Raw genomic sequence first — 20394 nt, forward strand, 5'->3', positions numbered from 1 at the left:
TCGAGCTGCGATCTATATTTTACTCTATTCCCAGAACACTTTGCAAAAAGTCTGTATTGTATTTGAACAAAAGCTTTTTTTATGGGAGTATTTCTGTGCCAAATATACAACCAGTAATGTTTGGCGGCAAGTGATTTTATATGCCTAGTACTTGACTTTTAATTTAGTTCCAAATGATTTATTTATATGGAACAGAAACACACACATATCATTCTATTTGAAGATTCATCTTTAAAAAATTCAAATTAACATTAAAAAGTAAATTTCTTAAGGGCATTGAAAGACTCATTCATACAACCATTATAGAAATATATTTATCTTAAACTACTTATATACAGAGTGAATTTTATAGAAAAATATCCACAAACAGTGTGCTTTTATGTGTAAGAATTGATGTAAGAATATTTGCAAAATTACCTAAATGTTTTAAATATTTGGTAATATAAAAATCGTTATGTAAATGGTACAATGATTTAAGTGCGTGGACATAACAAAAAACATGGTAGAAATACCCTGCTGTAATAAAATCAATACATATGACAAAATCATGTTCTGCACATATGGAGGATGTTAAGCCAAAAATGTACACTATTGATAGATTTTTCCTCTGACCTTTGATTTCTGAAAATTATTTTGTTTTTATGTAATAAACAAGGCATTGTTTATGAATTGAGAGCTTTTGGTAGAACGTATGATCAAAGAGAACATGCTCTGGGAAATAAATAATATTTTGTAGATCCATTTTATTGTGGATCAAATAACAGATAATGCATTTTGCTTTCAGCGATGAAACGAATCATTAGCCAAAACCTACGATTTTCTGGTCCTTCAATAATGCACCAGTGAGGAATACCATTAAGGTTGTACTATTTTCTGAGGTATATCCAGAGCAGTGAATTATTTTTTATAGAGTTTCGATCACGGACACATTACAGGCAAGACAGACATTATTGTTGAGAACATATAACATATATCAACAAGCATATCTAGATAATAATACAATAATAACATTGTACTTCAGACAGCTGGAATATCTCCTAGAAATGGTATACGATGATAGTGCAGTGATGACTCTACTGCTCATTAAGGCAGATTGTGCGTACCAGTCTCTCAGATACAACGTAAGGATCTGCATTAGAGGAAGGTCTACGATCCTCTAGGTAGCCTTCCTTTTCTTCGGCCACACCACGAGGGATTCTTATAGAAGCTCCTCTGTTGGCTACACCTGCTGAAAAGTCGTGAATTGAGGAAGTTTCATGGAGTCCAGTCAAACGCCTCTCATTATCCTTGCCTCCATGGGGGTCATAAGCCCTGATATGCTTATCATGGACTTTGGACATCTTGTCAATCGCAGCTTCAATTTCAACAATACCATTAGGTTCACGCATAGCTTTGGTAGAGAAGTTGGTGTGCATACCAGCACCATTCCAGTCTCCAGGAATAGGCTTAGGATCCAGTGATACAATGACCCCAAAGTCTTCTGCTACGCGATGCAAGAGATATCGGGCCATCCAGAGATCATCACCCATTGTAATGCCCTCACAGGGGCCAACCTGGAATTCCCACTGGGCAGGCATGACTTCGGCATTCTCTCCAGAAATGTTAATGCCAGTGTAGAGACAGGCTCTGTAGTGAGCTTCAACAATGTCACGTCCATAAACTTTGCTAGCACCTACACCACAATAGTAGGGACCTTGGGGTCCTGGGTAACCATTCTTGGGCCAGCCAAGAGGGTGCTTGTCAATATCCAGAAGAGTATATTCTTGTTCCATACCAAACCAGGGATGCTCTGCCTCTGCCTGTTTCATGACGTCAACACAACTCCAACGTTTGTTTGTATCAGTAGGTTTCTTGTTGTATTTGTAGGTTTCGCAGAGAACCAGCTTGTTGCTGCCAAGTCTGAAAGGATCTCTGTAGATAGCAACTGGGTGAAGGTACACATCACTGTTGCTGCCTTCAGCTTGACCAGTTGAAGAGCCATCAAAGTTCCAGATTGGAAGTTCTGCAAAAAATATGTTGAATATATTTAATTTTTTATTATTTTAGTATATATTGACCTAAATTGTTGAAAAATTATAATATAGTACTTTCCAAGGGAACTTAATGCAAGTAATTCCCAGTTATAGATAATTATAACTTTATTTTTTTTAAAGAGCTTTAATGCCCAGGTGGGTATCTGACAAAAGCTATTAGGAATTTTATTTCTTCTCATGAAAAATCTTGTAATTAATTTGAAATGGCTTTACTGTAGATAAATCCTATGATTACTCACCACTTGGGCTCTTAGGGGTGAAGTTGAGAGTTCTTGTCTTAGACCTCAGGTTCTCTCCTGTACCATCCACCCAGATGTACATAGCCTGACATTTCTGTTCAGGGATTTCAAGCCTCAGGTATCTGTCCAAGACTGTTTTATTAGTTCCATATGCCATCTTGATAGTCTGAAATTGAAAAGAAGAGACATTTGTAAATGAACACTGCAAGCATAACAACAGGAGTGATTTCGGCATTCATTCGTGTAGGTGTAAAATATATACAGTATTTTTATGATATTAAAGAACAGAATTTTCCTTTTATGATTTCACTAAAACCCAGCTTTTTGTACATAACATCTTAACATTTGAGTAAACAATGTAATAAACTTAGCATATGGCCTTGAACATTTTAGCGTAGGTTTTCATAAGTGTAGCAAAATATTGACATCAATGTTACTGCGTGATGGGTTAACTCTTGTAGTGAGTTACAATAATATTTGAAAATAATATTTTATTTTATGTATACAGCTATAAAAGCAGTTGAAGATTTAACGGTTTAAACTACAAAATATCACTAAGTTGACAGTTAACATTATTTTATTCCATTGTCATATGTGTATCATACTTATGGATCTATTTGAAATACAACTATAATTATTATTATTATTATTATTATTATTATTATTATTATTATTATTATTATTATTATTATTATTATTAAACAGCCTTGTGTCAAGTCGGTAATTACATGCATTTTGGGTAAGGTTTTAGGCTCTGAAGGAGAATATTTTTTTCATGAAACGACCCTAAACTTCCCCACTATATATATATATATATATATATATATATATATATATATATATATATATATATATATATATATATATATATATATATATATACACACATATGCTTTAATTTGGTTAAGTTTGTATGTGACCGAAATAAAATTGCGAATAATCTTTAAAATTTCCTTATATTTTTTTTCTGCTCGCAAATAGTAAGAAAAGTTTATGAATTTGAATAAGAATTATGATTTCATAGTATAGCTATATACATAGTCAACCTATTGTTATGGACACGCGCCTAACTTGCCCCATAAGAGATTCCTGTCTCCTTAATCTGTACGCTAAAGCATTTATGTGCCACGCCTGTGTTTTCTATATCGCATAAACAAACAAGAATGTTACATAACTCCTAAGAATCCTGTCCTGCCTTGTTTGCTTGCCTGTTTGCCTTTGCAAACAAGGTTATCCACTTTGCATTTTGTTTATCAAGTCCACACAGTGTGGAAATAAAAAAATTGGGAGAAAAGAAGTAAATAAGATGCTTAACAAAACTTGACGTCAAGGTAGATGAGCCTTCAGTGACGTTAAGGAGTTACCCTTCTGACGTTGCCGGATAGTGTTTTTAAGGAGTTACCCTTCTGACGTTGCCAGATAGTGTTTTTAAGGAGTTACCCTTCTGACGTTGCCGGATTGTGTTTTTAAGGAGTTACCCTTCTGACGATGCCAGATAGTGTTTATACGTTAGAGTAGCCGATCTGTTCACGTGAAACTCACATGGTTTGAAACCTGATTCACAGGCAATGGAAAGTTTTGAGGGGGTTAGGGGTTTCTACGTCAGCTGAACGGGTTGGTTGTAAACACTGCTGGCTATCGGGAAGGCATTCCCAGGATGAAAAAGATTATGTCGATGGAGTTTTAATTTTTTACCTTTTGTTTTAAAAATATAATTATATTTTATTAATTTACTTTATTAAATATGAGAGATGAGCCTGTAGTTATGGTCTGACATCAGTTGTTTTACATTTGTGTGTATGTGCGTGTGTGTGTTTGTTAGGCCATTGTGGTTAATTTTACGAGTAACTCCCTCAAACAAGATATGTGGATAATGCGACTATTATTTGTTTGGTTTTGCTTAACTTCATCCTTATTCCCTAATATAGGCAAAGGCTAAATAGATTAATTGCCCATACCGGCGATGGGCATTCTGCAAAAAATCCTTTACGTATTCAGGGCAAACCTCCTTTGTTGTCTGACTATGGCAACAGACTGTCTGGTCCAGTAGATATTCTATTAATAAACCACCGCATGCCCATGGTCGTAGACAAGGTTTTTGTTTTCTTCTGTCCTTTAAGAGTCAGTGGGATGCAATGTGCATCTATAGCCTGGTGAAAGTAAGGGCTATTTGTTTATCGTCTTTACTATTACTTATATAATCAATCATGATTATATGTAGTTTTATTTGTATATTTTTTATCCTCTATTTTTTGGAGAACTTGATGAGTACATTATTCTAGGGAAAGTTATTGTGAAAGTGTTTCGTTAAAATGTTAAAATGACAGGATGAGTGTAATATACTTATTATAATAATAATAAAGACTTGGAAAGATGACGAAAGCAATAAAAAAAAAGCCAGATATCATCGGATACCTATATAAATAATACTAGGGAAAACATACACGTTGTAGTTCAAACATTTATATTATATATATATATATATATATATATATATATATATATATATATATATATATATATATATATATATATATAGTAAATATAATAAAACCACTATAACTAAAATATAAAAAAAAAACTGAAAGAAAGGTAGTCAGACTCACTCCTTCTAACCCCCTCCCCCCCTTCCTCCGGTTAGGGCGAGTCTATCACGTGGCTTGAGCATGAACCAGACGTCACACCTTTAAAAGCCCGTAGCAACAACGAATAGGGGTTTAGGAGCAAGGCCGTGAATAGGAGTCATTCTCTTACCGGAAGCATTTAGTTATAAACATTTGCGCGCAACTAAAGATTATTTATGGAAAAATGACACTAAGGCTTTTCGTCATGTTTTTTGCTCTGGTGTTATGCCTGTAATACTATTGCTTGGTATAATAATATGCCAAGGATAAGAGCAACCCTTGATGTTACTCTGTTGTTGTTGATGTTGTTATTATTATAATTATTATTATTATTATTATTATTATTATTATTATTATTATTATTATTATTAGAGGAAATATGATGACATTTACCTAAATACATGTGTGTATGTATATACAGTATATGTTTTGTCTATCTATCTATCTATCTATCTATCTATCTATATATATATATATATATATATATATATATATGTGTGTGTGTGTGTGTGTGTGTGTGTGTGTGTGTGTGTGTGTGTGTGTGTGTGTGTGCAGTATATATTGTGTGTGTGTATGCAGTATATGTAGGTGAAAATAGAATTATCTGGGTCATGAGGATTAATAGGATAATAACGTTGTAAACAGACGAGGAAGTTTGTGTGGAGAAATTGTTTGTTATCAAACAGTTATGATTGGATTGACTTTATGAATTTGGGTCATATGATTCATTACAAGTGCCTGGGAGACCATTCAACTTCCCATTTTCAGTTTAACCTGTCAAGCAATAAGTTTAATGATTGAAGAGACAAGTGTTGAAATTTGCAGATGAAAGCGCGAGTGGTTTGGTTGCGAAATCAGTCTGAAATGGATGGAGAGGTGTAAGAATTCAGAGATCAGACAGTAGATGTGGCTATAAAATGTGAGGTGAGAAAAGGGGTCACGAGTTGGGTTTGAAATGGTAGCTGTTTACCAATAAATTTACTGATAAACGAGTGGGGTTTCAAATAGTTGCTGTTTACTCATACATTTATTGATAAACGAGTGGGGTTTGAAATAGTAGCTGTTTACCAATAGATTTACTGATAAACGAGTGGTGTTTGAAATAGTAGCTGTTTCCAAATAAATTTACTGATAAACTGTAGACAATAGTGAATTTTTAAAGCAATTTTTCAAGGGGAGAAAGTCGGGATACATTTAAGCAAGAGTAACATTTATATGGTAAAAAGAAACCTTAGACATTGAGCAATCAGTATTATTGTGGTTGGTGTAGAAGTAGTCGATCCAATCATCTGTTTTAAGAGTATGTGCATTAGATGATGGTAAGATAAAGCAAATCACATAATAGGAGAGAATCAATGGAGTTAGCACTTTGTGAAATAGATTGAAGTAACTTGTTTTGTGCATAGAGGTAATATAAGACTGTATAAAAGGATTGTTTAGAAACTTTCCTTTGTGGCAGAAAAGTGTGAATTGGAATATAAATGAAAAGGACTAAAATGCTGAAGCTCTAGATATAATTATTGTGGTTTATATAGAATAGGGGAATTTGAAGGAAGAGGTTATTTTCACGTCGTCTAGAATTTGAATACATTAAATAGAATACCAGTTGATAAAGCCAGTATTCACTTTCAGTGAAAAAGGAATATACTAAAACCGGCTTGTCTGCAAGCTACTATATTTAACAAGTGCGAGGTTTTTACTTGTTCACATGATGTTTGTGGCAATTTAAAGAATAGGATTTTTATTTATTTATTTATTTATTTATATATTTTTCTCTAAGTTTAAATTTTCGATGATTATGTGTGATTTTGTCTGTACCATTCTACGAAGATTTCGCAATTGCATTATACTCTACACCAGTTTAGTTATGCTTTTGCTACAATACGAGAGAGAGAGAGAGAGAGAGAGAGAGAGAGAGAGAGAGAGAGAGAGAGAGAGAGAGAGAGAGAGAGAGAGAGAGAGAAAAAAATTCTGTAAGGATAATCTAGGGTAATGGATTGGAGAGGTTACTGATAGTTTATCTTAAAACTGTTTTTTCTTAACATCTTTGAGAAGTCTACGGTATTTTCTCTCCCTCATACTACATGTACTTTGGGTATAAAGTGTGGGACCTGAGAGAGAGAGAGAGAGAGAGAGAGAGAGAGAGAGATAATAACTGAAATTATTCTCAATCGCCCGTGAAGTAATGACGACTTGCGAAATTGCCTTGCATGAAATGACCATTATTTCTAATTGGGTATCATAATTCAGGTATTTATTTTTTTCAACCGTTAAATCATGTACATTTGCCATTTACATCCCCTCTTGTTTTGTGTGTTAGCTAGGCTCTCTCTCTCTCTCTCTCTCTCTCTCTCTCTCTCTCTCTCTCTCTCTCTCTCTCTCTCTCTCTCTATTACAAGCACAGCAACTTTTCTCAATGAGGCTGCCTCTGTCGTAAATGACAAGTCATCGTGCTTTCATTTTTCCTTAACTGGTATTCTTAGCCTTGGTTGAAATTGCAACTCTTTGCAAATGCTTTAGTAGTAGGTGCAGCTGTTGCTAGAGGAAATACTTATCATATTTATGATTAGTTAAAGCTATTTTATTGCTGGTTATTTCTGGACAAAATTTATTGCTGGTGTATTAGCTGCCTCTGACGTATTTATGTCAGACTAATGTTTTGATTTATATATATATATATATATATATATATATATATATATATATATATATATATATATATATATATATATATTTGTGTGTATATATATATATATATATATATATATATATATATATATATATATATATATATATATATATATATATATATATATATATATATTTAATAACTTTTATGTAAAAAAGTAGTGTCAAGAGTAGCAAAGTGGAGGGTTGGCGAAGCGTAGTTTGGCATCGATGTTGGAAATAGAAGAGACAGAAGAGACAGGCTAGTCACGAATTTCAAGTTCTGTTTGAATCCGTAAGTATTTCTCAGGAAGGGCGTCGTTATGAAATAAGATCACCTGTCAATCCAAACTAATTCATGGTTAATTAAGAGCAATTTTCGTCGATTTAAGCTCCTACGTCGGTCCTCATTGCTTTCATTTATGTTATGTGTGATAGTTCATGCGCAGTATAAGTTCAGTTGCTTTCGATTAGGGGTTTTGCAGTGAGCTCCTCAAGAGAAAATTCTGATATATTAAATTTCAGAAAATGGATCTTACTACTGGAAGGCCTTCCATATCCTAGTTTCCAGAAAATTGATTTTTTTACTAGAGGCCTTTCAATACTCAATGATGTAATATAATAACAATAAGACTTGGGCCGGACAGAACTATATCGCTAAATGGCTGAATTTCAATGTTTGTTATTAGAATATTGAAGACGATTCTGTTCATTTTACGAGGAAAGGGTGCCACCAAGTTAATAGCAATACTCTCTCTCTCTCTCTCTCTCTCTCTCTCTCTCTCTCTCTCTCTCTCTCTCTCTCTCTCTCTCTCTCTCTCTCTCTCTCTCTCTCTCTGAGGAATTGAAAAACAAGTTTTCAAATATGTGGGTGGCTATGTCTAGGGTGTTATATGATAAGATCTGAAATGGGATTTTCGCCCTCCCCCAGAACAGGGTCTGCCCTAATGAGGGACACCTGCTTTTTACCTTGATCCTCAAGGATAATTATTTTTTTAAGCTCACCTGGTCTTTCAGGGCCGTTTACTCAAAGGATACTTTTAACTGTTACCACTTTTTTTCCAGTATGCTTTTGTTCAAGCATTTTCATTTTTTATTATATAAAGAAACGCTAATTTTTCCCCAACACTATCATCCACTTATCAGGGCCACAGTTAGGAAGTAAACATAAAATTTAATGAAAATTTCTATTGGGATATCAAAACTGAGATTCTGACTTCAGCTTGTATATCAAATTCCATTCTCTGACAATCAGTCTTTGGATGAATAATGACAGATGATTCTTACAAAAGTCAGCGCTCTATTGATTTTATTACCGATGAGAACATATGTCCTTGTTCTTCAGGACACCTGTCAATGCCATAAGTTGTACAACATATGGCTCAAGGTAATGGTCCGTTGTTTGTCCTTCAATTTTATTTTTGGTTGTTGGGATGATATGTCGTGTGTTTATATTTACATCTAGCGATTAACCATTCAGAATGCTTACTAATCTGAATAAATATTGTCAAGTTGAATGATGTTTGTTTATGTATTAAATAAATATTATGTCTCTCTTACTTCATACGTCTTTTTATTGTGAACATATTAACTTCCAGTGAAAATGTATAGAACATTACCTCTCGGTACCCCGCATGTTATATCTTTATGCGCCTAATATATATATATATATATATATATATATATATATATATATATGTGTGTGTGTGTGTGTGTGTGTGTGTGTGAAATTTATATTTATATATACATATATATATATATATATATATATATATATATATATATATATATATATATATATATATATACACTATACTGTTTATTAATATTTGTGTAAAATATAATAAACAGCAAATCTGTTTTTCTTCTCAAAACTTAAAAGAACCGAAAACCCTTTTGTTTACAAAGAAGGAATAGATTGACGTCAATGATTAGAAAGTCACGAGGTGTTCTAGAGGTTAAGGCAGTTCAAATTACCATCAGCCATATTGATTTTATCTTTGGCTCCCTCGATCTCCCAAGGACAAACAGTTAGGCCTATTCGGAGAATGTAGGCTCTCTCGAAAATACCACAATTTTGGGAGTCTGGGTATGAAATGAGCTCATGAATTACTTCCAAAGTATGAAAATATACTCAATACACCTGCCAAATATCCTTTAAGAAGCAGTAAATATCCTAATATAGTCTTTAAGAAGCAGTAAATATCTTTATATTGTCTTTAAGAAGTAGTAAATATCTTTATATTGTCTTTAAGAAGTAGTAAATATCTTTATATTGTCTTTAAGAAGCAGTAAATATCCTTATATAGTCTTTAAGAAGCAGTAAATATCTTTATATTGTCTTTAAGAGGTAGTAAATATCTTTACTCAGGAGTCAACTTGTAAATTGTGATCCTTTTAACAATGTGCTGATCGGGAAAACTATTATGAATAGGGATATGTGTTACTGTAAACATTAACAAGAAAGACATCGTTCAATATTGTCTCTGACACTTTGTCATAGTTCGAAAGTTATTGTACGTGAAAATGGTAGCCCCATGCTCGTTTGATATAGAAATAATGTTTCATTTGCCTATGTATTTGATAAAGAAATACTAAATGCATACCCATAATAACATAAGTTTAGTTTTAATACCATAAACTCTCGCCAAATGTTTGTCATATATATATATATATATATATATATATATACACACATACATATAAACATACGATATGAATTCAAGAGTGGCACGACGATTCTTCTATTCGTTAAAGCATAGCAGTTTTAGCAAAATAAGTCTCGATGCCTATAAACCATCTAGATTGACAGATTCTAACGTGATGAAAATAGCTTCAATGATATTTCCATTACTAACTCATCGTATAGAATCACTATTTACTGCACCATTATAAAACATGTTTCGAGAATTCATGCTGATCATGATTTTAAAATAAATTGTCAAACGTAAAAACTTCATATTTTGCAATGAAGGTTTTTGAAATGATATTAGTGATAGTAACTTCATATAATATTTTCATTCAAAATATGTAGTCACGTATTTTGACGTGTTTAATTATTTTTTCATTGTTTGGAAAGCGCAATATCAAAATTACTAAAAATTGATAAAAACTTCATTAGATGTACAATCTAATTATTGAGACTCCATCTTCCCTACCAGCTAAAAAATCTTTAGAGAGAGAATTATCCTACAAAGAAATGTTTGTCAAATCATAGCATGCGAGCGCTCGCATGTGTAATCACCGCGCGCACCTTACGTACTCAGTATAATGTGTTTATGCAAATTTATATATATTTTCTTCAAGGATATGCGAGTGGTCGCCTTCGCACTCATTATTACGTAGATACTCTAATAATGTCTATTCATAGAAACCACACACACTGCGTGTATGTATATGTATATATATATATATATATATATATATATATATATATATATACACACTATAATAATAATAATAATAATAATAATAATAATAATAATAATAATAATAATAATAATAATGTGTTCATATGCTATAGATGCAAATTTAAATATGAATAATTACTCACACATTATATATATATATATATATATATATATATATATATATATATATATATATATATATATATATATATATATATATATGTATATATATATATATATATATATATATATATATATATATATATTACATATAAAACTATGTATATATATTATATATTATATATATATAAAACTATGTATATATATATTATATATATATAAAACTATATATGTGTCTGTGTCTGTACATTTAAAAATTACGATAATCTTGATATACATGCTTACAAAAGTGATTGACCACTAGAAGATTCATGCATAACTTTCAACATAAAATTAATTACATTAATATTACTAAGTATCACAGCAAGTTTTATAGTAATATAGACAAACGCTCGAAAAACTTTCAAGTCTACTCTGAGATTTGGCAAATTAGTTCTAAATTAACATTTTACTGTAAAACCTTTGCTTAATAAGACAATCGTCGAATATTTAAAAATAGATTATTGCAGAACATAAATGAAACCGAAGTTACGTGAAGATTCGTATAAAACTTGAAAAAAAAAGTTTCTAAATTTTACACACGGAACAAAACTTTGACAAAGTTTGCGATATATCGACACAATAATAATTCTAGTGACAAGACACGTCGTTGATAAACTTGAACAGGTCAAAAGTTTTACCTTTTGAGCATAAATTCCTCTTGTAGTGCGATGTACACTAAATCTTCCTAGCGACTGTGAATTTCAAGCGCACGAACCTTACTTTTATACCGGGCTTCGGGCTGTGGCGTTGGTCCGCGATGGGGTTCTTGTCTAAGATTGGGGCTCCTTGGGGGGGGGGGGGGGTAATGGCTGGCAGAGGACGAGGAGTCAAGATGGGTTCTTCGACGATAAGGGTGCGTGTGTTCGTGTGTAAAGTAAAGGGGGTGGGGGTATGAAGGGGTATTTACTTGTTCATATAAGATAAGGGGGTAGCTTATTTAGTGGGGGATACAGTTCTCTGTTATGAAAGAAAGCTTGTAGTTGGCAACTCAGCCTATTTTCACGGAGGCTGTATACACAAAACGAAGTCGGCATGTACTGTCATAAAATGAAGAAAAGGATTACAGAAAGATCTGTGGAAAATACTATAACGCTTGCAGAGATTGTTAAGCTATGAAAGAGAGTGGGAAGGATGATAATGAATACTAAATAAACAATAAGAAAATAATTAAAGAACCCAAAGACTGCTCCTAATCAGCGTAATGAGAATGTGATGATAACTTGTCAACATCGGAAAGCCCCTCCTTCGCATGAGTGCCAGAAACCTCCAGACACAAATCTTGACAAACCTATTTTTTTTTCTTTGGTAAATGCTGATTGATTTCGTAATCATGCATCCTTTTCATCACTTATGTTTTGAATGCTGACAAGAGCCTCGTGACAATTTTATCAACGTAGCAAATAGTTAAAGAAAGTTTAAAAAAAATTAATCATTCTTTTTTCTCTGATACGTCATGGTTATGAACACCTGCCTTTGAAATTAGAATATCTTAACCAGTGACACGTTTTGTTGTTTGTATATAGCTTATTGTTTGTTTTGCCCCACATTGTGAGATAGAGGGATTTACTGGACATCCATTGTTTATATTAGCTATTTTACGGAGAGAGAGAGAGAGAGAGAGAGAGAGAGAGAGAGAGAGAGAGAGAGAGAGTTATATTTATATTCTTACTCGTTCTCCTTAACACAAATAAGAAGAAATAATTCGTAGGCATCTCTACGTTCAGCGAGGTCAGTTGCCTGTAAGTTATTTTCCATTGCACTTATGGGAACTTTCCTATCAGCTGCATAGGGCAAGATCTTGCAATGAGCGCAAGTACACCCCGACAATACTGCTTCAATAGCGAGAGAGATGAATCTGATGATACCAAGAAGTCTGTTATTGCTTATCACGCTGGTAAACATTTTGAAGAAATCTTTGCAAAGTGCATTGACTAATGCACATGACTAATTCGTTCCAGAAATGTTTTTGTAGGTGAGACTTTTAACAGCTGATAGTCTCTCTCTCTCTCTCTCTCTCTCTCTCTCTCTCTCCATATGATTTATGACTAGAACGAGACCAGTTTTGTCTATATAATGGAGATAATAGATCCTCATCTGTCTCATTCTCACCTCCTTGCTAATGTATTTTATCACGTTTTACCCTCCCCCGCCCCCCGTTTCTCTCTCTCTCTCTCTCTCTCTCTCTCTCTCTCTCTCTCTCTCTCCATATGATTTATGACTAGAACGAGACCAGTTTTGTCTATATAATGGAGATAATAGATCCTCATCTGTCTCATTCTCACCTCCTTGCTAATGTATTTTATCACGTTTTACCCTCCCCCGCCCCCCGTTTCTCTCTCTCTCTCTCTCTCTCTCTCTCTCTCTCTCTACACCTAGTTATTTAAAAGCTGTCTATTATTGAGATCAATGTGTATATGTCTTTCTATATATTGTTTTTTGCCGTATATATTTTGTTTTGTATTACTCTCTCTCTCTCTCTCTCTCTCTCTCTCTCTCTCTCTCTACACCTAGTATTTTAAAAGCAGCCTATCATTGAGATCAATGTGTATATGTATCTCTCTATATATTGTTTTTGCCGTATATATTTTGTTTTGCTTTTCTCTCTCTCTCTCTCTCTCTCTCTCTCTCTCTCTCTCTCTCATCCTTCAGACGATGATTTTTTAGTTGTCTGTAAGCCCTTTACTCTTTTTGTATTCTAGTTGCTATGGTCAAACTTGCCTTAAGGGCTGCCATAAATATGAAGACGGGTAGTGAAAGAAGAAAATAAAATGGGAGAGAAAAAATAAAAATGGTTTGAAACACGTGAGCCTCAAATTGGAAACACGTGATAATCCAAGCGGGTGGGGCAGGTAGCAGGTGTAGTATGGTAGCTTCAGTGACGTAGATAGTATATATTTGTTTGATTGCAGAAAGAAAGCAATTGTTTATAAAGTAACTTTGATTATAATGGGTATTATGATAAGAGCAATGTTCCTGATATTATTGTTAATACAAATTGAAATGACAACAATTAAGGAATATCATAATTACTGTTATATTGTATAAAGTATTTAATAAGAAGGAAAACAATCCTGCTAGTGAGAAGGTGGGTTTAGTATATCCGGGTAAATTTAAGCCTATTATATTTAGCCTTTTAAGTTTAAGCCTATAAAACAATTATCCGTGGAAGTCTATGCTTGTAATGAGTATCAGTCTTATGTTTATTCTATAACATTAATATATTCTTGTGTTTATCCTAAGCTTATTTAAGAGTGATTTTGGAGATTGTCATTTCGGTATGGCTGATTAATTTGTTTAGTGTCGAATTGTTTAAAATATTGGATTATATTACTTTACTATCTAATTTTATTTTTTTTATGATGTTATGATGTTTGTAGTCAATATGAATTCTTGAACTGCTTTTGCTAATCCTTATGTGTGAAATTTTAAAGTGTGTATATATATATATATATATATATATTTATATATATATATATATATATATATATACATACTGTATATATTCTACAGGTATATGTTTATGAGAATTGGGTCTGCTTTAGTTCAGGTAGTATTGTTATTGTTGTTGTTATTTGGGAAAATATATGCCGGAGCGTTATTTATTGACGTGTTAACATGTATATTTCTTAGTTAATCACCATGAAATAGTTTAATATAATTCATGTGTCCCTAGCGTCTAGAGTTCTACTATATATTAGTTTACTTTTTGACATATCAAATTTGATTTTAAAATGATGATGCCAGAGATAATTATTAAAAGTATACAATGCAATAAAAATCATACAAATGTATTTGTGACAAATAGAAATTATCACTCACATAAGTTATCACTAATAACGCTTATCTATGGTATATATTGATAAACCAAATCTCAGATTATATTTTCAAAAGGCTCTTACTCCTTCACTGACTAGATTTTAACTCGTATAGGCTCCCTGTGTTATGCAACCAAGGTCATTGAAATTGATAAATAAACAGTGCTCTCTGCAATACTCAGATTGCATGACCTCGAGAATACCCTCCAAATATCATTGACAAAAGCGCATTAACAATAGCCATGATGGAAATATTCATGAAAAATGGCAGTAGAAAGATGATAAGAGCAGGTTTTGAGTATTTTCATGATTTATGGTGACAGGGAAGCATAAATCTCTCTCTCTCTCTCTCTCTCTCTCTCTCTCTCTCTCACTCGTGTTCATTGTTCGCACTCACTAAAAGATCTGAAAACGTAGGTTCAAGAGTTAATTAGAAAAACCGTAGAGATAAAAGTAGGAAAGTTTTATTAACCTTTTTTCTGAATCTTCCTTTCATTTCTTCCTTTCCTAATCTTTTTTCATTTCTTTCTTCCCCATTCTTTTCTTTCCACCTCTTTTAGAAAACTTAAACTTTAAATTACTTTCTGTTTTTATATGGCACTAGATATATACCTCATGTTCAGTGGTATCTACACTTTTGCTGAATCTTATGTAGCTTTGTCAAAACAATATCTGTAACTAGTAATAACTTCTTGCTTTCTTTTCCATTAGCTCTCTATACTCCACCACCTCTTCCTTTCCCTCTCTCCTACTCTTTCTCTACCCTGTTCTTTTCATATGTGTACTTCCCTTCTTTCTCTTCTGCCTTAACGCTCCTTTCATCTTCCCTCCTCCTCCTCCTCATGGGCCAATCTTATCTTCCTCCTCTTGTGCCTCAAACATCCCCTTTATCATCCACCTCCTTCTCCCATTTTTCCGCTTCCTCCATGTTGTGTCCCCCTTTTCTTCCTTGGGTCACGCTTTAATGTTTAGAGAACTTATGGATATTACTTAAAAAAAAAAAGAAAAAAAAAGAAAAAAAAAACACCCTTTTAAAGGTAAAGCAAACAAGATCCAAAATTGTTTCTTCCAAAATCACCCTCCTCTCTCTCGTCCTGGTCTCTTTCAAGGCAAAATAATATCGTTGTTGCTTCAGATAATACTGTTGTTATTATAATTACTAGCTAGTTGGAGATTCATTACTCGGTTTTGTTTTGTGAAAGAGTTAGTTTTTTTCTTCACTCGCCTGAATTTGTAAAAAAAAAAAAAGTTTTTGTTACATATTTATTGGTCAGTTTTTTTTTGTTTTTTTGTTTTTGTGAAAGAGATAGTTTTTTCTCACTCGCATCTATCAATTTTAAGTATAGATAGCTAGATAAATAGTAAAATAATTAATAATAAACATACCATGGATAGCATAAATCCAAATGCATCGGGTAGTAACTCGACATTTCGTAAGGTGAGCCAGATGGGCAATCAGCTCTACGGAACCCTCCTGATAATTACAGCTGTAGCATGAAAAGAGTGGCTTTGAACTCAGAGAGAGAGAGAGAGAGAGAGAGAGAGAGAGAGAGAGAGAGAGAGAGAGAGAGAGATTTCTAGGAAAGGTAGTAGGTAATGAAGGGGTCGACTAAAGGAGGACTTTTATGGCAGTTTCTTGGTGGTATGGAAGTACCGAGAGAAACTGTCTGTTGCTGAGGCTGTAAGTCTTCCGAGAAGAGAGAGAGAGAGAGAGAGAGAGAGAGAGAGAGAGAGATAACCGGATAGAAGGTTAGGCTTGTAAGACCATCAGACACGTCAGTGTTTTATTTGATCTTCATTGATTCTGTTTATTGGCATTAAGGGCAGCATTCTTTGATATGTAAAACAAGTAAATGATTTGAAGGAACGCAGGATCTAAAGGAAAAAAACTCTAGCTCTTTTTTTTATACACGAGTTATTTCTACTGTTAAAGGCCATTTTTTATCATGTTCTCTATTGTCATAAAAGTAATAGAAAGTAGGTGCCAGTAGATAAGATAGTTTTAGTAATCGAACATCCTTCGAAAAAAATATACCAAGATATTATTTTTTATTATACATATTTCCATTCACTTTTTATCATGTTCACCATTGTCATAAAAGGAATAGAGAGTAGATGCAAGTAGATAAAAGAGTTTTAGTAATCGAACATTATGCCATGATATAACAATTTTTTTCATTGCACACATTTCCATTATTATAAAAACAGTAGTACGGGGAGCAATATAGTATTGCGCATATGCTCAAAACATTTTACTTTTTGCTTGCAAAGCTGAAGGTATTCACCCCATACGTCGATATATACATCGTATCGTAAACTGAAATATGTTAAGGCAACGGTCTTATTAACGATATTTTTGTTAAATACTTCGTTTTTTTTTTTTTTTTTTTTTTTTTTTTTTTTTTTTTTTTTTTTTTTTTGACGCCGTAAAATTGATGTGGAATTGGAACTAACACTGAACGGGCAGTAGTAATGTCGTGTGAATCCACAAGCGTGTGGCAGTCTTTAATCTCGGGATTGAATATAAAGTTAAAATGAAGAATTTGCCACTTCCAGTACTCTTGGTCCTCTGGAACTAGAGTGACGCGTTTCGTAATCCCTTTCTAATGACCCGCCTTAGAGAACGATTATTAAGGATTTCTGGTTTGTTTGTTTGTCAGGGATGCAATGACCCATACTATAGGTTAGCTCTTCAATGGGAAAGATGGATAGTGATGACTGTATTGAGTGATGAGAAAATCAATGTTACTATTATTATTACTACTTGTCAAGCTACAACCCTAGTTGGAAAGGTAGGATGCTATAAGGCCAGGGGCCCAAATGGGGAAAATAGGCCAGTGAGGAAAGAAATAAAAAAAACATATATATTTTAAGAACAGTAACATTAAAGTAAATATTTCCTGTATAAACTGTAAAAACTCTTATCAAAACAAGAGGAAGAGAAATAAGATAGAATAGTATGCTCGAGTGTATCCTCAAGCAAGAGAACTCAAGCCCAAGACAGTGGAGGACCATGGTACAAAGGCTAGGGCACTACCCAAGACTTAGAGAACAAGGGTTTGATTTTGGAGTCTCTTCTATCCCTACCAAGAGGAAAGTGGCCACTGAACAATTACAGTGCAGTAGTTAACCCCTTAGGTTAATAACAATTGTTTGGTAATCTCAGTGTTGTCAGGTGTATGAGGACAGAGGAGAATTTGTAAAGAATAGGCCAGACTATTTGGTGTATGCGTAAGTAAAGGAAAAATGAACTGCAACCAGAGAGAAGGATCCAGTGTAGTGCTGTCAGGCCAGTCAAAGGCCCCAGTATCTCTTCAGCTGTAGTATCTCAAGTGAAGTACTGATTTTCCTATAGAACCATCAGTAAGATAAGTAAAATAACTATTTCAAACGTAATCAATAATATGTAAACATTCTCATAGACTCAATGGTAGCTGTTTGAGTACGAAAGTAAAGGGCAGGGAGGGGGGAGGGAGCTTAAAATGCTGGCATGCTGGTTAATCGATCACATGATATCAATACATGAATATCTTAGGCTCATTTATGGTGTAATAGGCACTAGCATCATAATTACCATTTAGAATTACGTATATTTATAAGATTATAATGAATTGCTGTTTGATCCGGCACTTGGCAGGTAATTTGATGAAAGTGGAGTAGAGGAGATTAGATGATTTGGTCCAAAAAGATTTTGGAACTAATAAATGAATGATTATGAGTTATGTTTCATCATAATTGTATTGGTAATTGACTGCGAATGTTTGAAATTAGGTTCTGGAGCACAAATCAATAGCAGAATCTTTAGTCACGGAAATTTCTGATTGAGTGAAGAGATTATTCATAATTAATTTTTTCTTTTTTTTCAATACGAGTTTCATTAGCGCTAAATTACTATGTAATTAGTTCCCAGAGTGAAATATTCTTTAGTGCTTATGCTTAGCTAAATCTAAGCCTAAACATGCACTTAAGGATCCCTTTATAAATAACTATCATATACTAAAAATTTGTCGCCGGGTAATTTGAATTTCCAGCCAGTGAAACACCAACCATAGCAAAGTATTATTATTATTATTATTATTATTATTATTATTATTATTATTATTATTATTAGGTAAGCTACAACACTTGTTGGAAAAGCAGGATTATGTAAGCCCAAGGGCTCCAACAGTGAAAAATAGCCCAGTGAGGAAAGAAAATAAAGAAATAAATAAACTATATGAAAACTAATAAGCAATTGAAATAAAATATTTTAAGAACAGTAACAACATTAAAACATCTTTCATAAATAAACTATAAAAAGAGATTGTCAGCCCATTCAACATAAAAACATTTGCTGCTAGTTTGAACATTTGAAGTTGTCCATGCAAATATTTTGAAACATGATGGTAATAATTGCAACGCCACCTCTGGTTTCACTTAAGGAAATTTACTTGCGTGACGCACATCCTTTCTTAGTTGTTCATATTGTAAGTCACCTCACGAATAATCAGATCATTCTGGTATGCATTAGTGAAAATCGTTGTTTTATTGAGAAATAAGGGTCTTTTCTAAACAATGGCTCATGTTTCTCACAATGGTCTAGGTGTTTAAGAGTTGTATTTGCTCATTTGATTTTTATTCATTTATATATTTTAATCCCGAATTCAAGGTTCTACTAAACCAAAATTAACATCGAAAAGTCATATATTTCTGCTGATTCTATCACAGCCCAGAACAGCTTTCATCTAAGCTGAAGTAATATTAACTCACATAAATGGCGTCTTGTCTTCGTTTTTGACTTTATGACTGTTAAATAAAAAAAAAAAAAAAACTTTTTAATTTTACAAGAAACCTTTAAAACTTTTAATCTAGTTTTTTTTTTCTTTAAATAGCTACTGAAATTATGTGGTATATTTTTACGGTTAATACGAATATATCGTAATTCTCAATTCAAACAATTTATTGAAGTTATTAATCATTTATTAAATCGTAAATAACGTGGCATCTAATTTCACTCGTGGCTTATCTTTGCACTTGCATTTTTTTTCACAGCAACATCCAACAGTAATAGGGGATTGAGATTCAGGCTTTCATTTATTTATTTGTTTTTTTTTTTAATTTTATAGTTTTGCGGCTATGCATTTCTATTCTGAATGATTGTTCGTATTTTATTTGTTTCCAAACCTGGCATTTCAGTTTAATTGCTACTCAAAATTTACGGGACTGTTAATATATTTACTCGTACCTCCTGATTATGGAATATTTTCTTCTTAGTTTAATATTCGAACGAAATTATTACTTCCGATTTACTTCATTGCGAATCCAATACTTGTTTGTAATTTTTTTTTTCTTTTTTTTTTTTGGCATGGAACCGTTACTCGCAATTCTTTTAATTGCAATTGTTACTTAAGGTTTATTTTCTTCTTACTTCAGCATTTGCTCGTAATTATTTGGGATGAATTTGG

At 33.0% G+C, this 20394-nt stretch overlaps 1 protein-coding gene and 1 long non-coding RNA gene across 2 annotated transcripts in view; one reads left to right on the plus strand and one right to left on the minus strand.

The window, feature by feature from the left end:
* Positions 1 to 20394, plus strand: part of LOC137631656 (uncharacterized) — a 384363-nt gene that overhangs the window by 40133 nt on the left and 323836 nt on the right. The window lies entirely within an intron of this gene.
* LOC137631642 (glutamine synthetase) lies at positions 289 to 11929 on the minus strand. Its single transcript, XM_068363515.1, has 3 exons — positions 11774 to 11929; positions 2273 to 2438; positions 289 to 2002 (listed from the first exon to the last, which is right to left on the minus strand). The coding sequence occupies exons 2-3, from the start codon at positions 2427 to 2429 to the stop codon at positions 1074 to 1076; spliced, it is 1086 nt and encodes a 361-aa protein (XP_068219616.1). The 5' UTR covers positions 2430 to 2438; positions 11774 to 11929; the 3' UTR covers positions 289 to 1073.

The sequence above is a fragment of the Palaemon carinicauda genome, chromosome 40 (genome assembly GCF_036898095.1).
Source record: "Palaemon carinicauda isolate YSFRI2023 chromosome 40, ASM3689809v2, whole genome shotgun sequence".
Classification (NCBI taxonomy): domain Eukaryota; kingdom Metazoa; phylum Arthropoda; class Malacostraca; order Decapoda; family Palaemonidae; genus Palaemon; species Palaemon carinicauda.

Excerpts from the sequence above, each read along its gene's own strand:
- LOC137631642 (XM_068363515.1), bottom strand. The coding sequence starts at position 2,429 with ATGGCATATGGAACTAATAAAACAGTCTTGGACAGATACCTGAGGCTT. Across the intron at positions 2,003-2,272 it reads CACCCCTAAGAGCCCAAGTG|AACTTCCAATCTGGAACTTT; the intron begins GTGAGTAATCAT and ends TATTTTTTGCAG.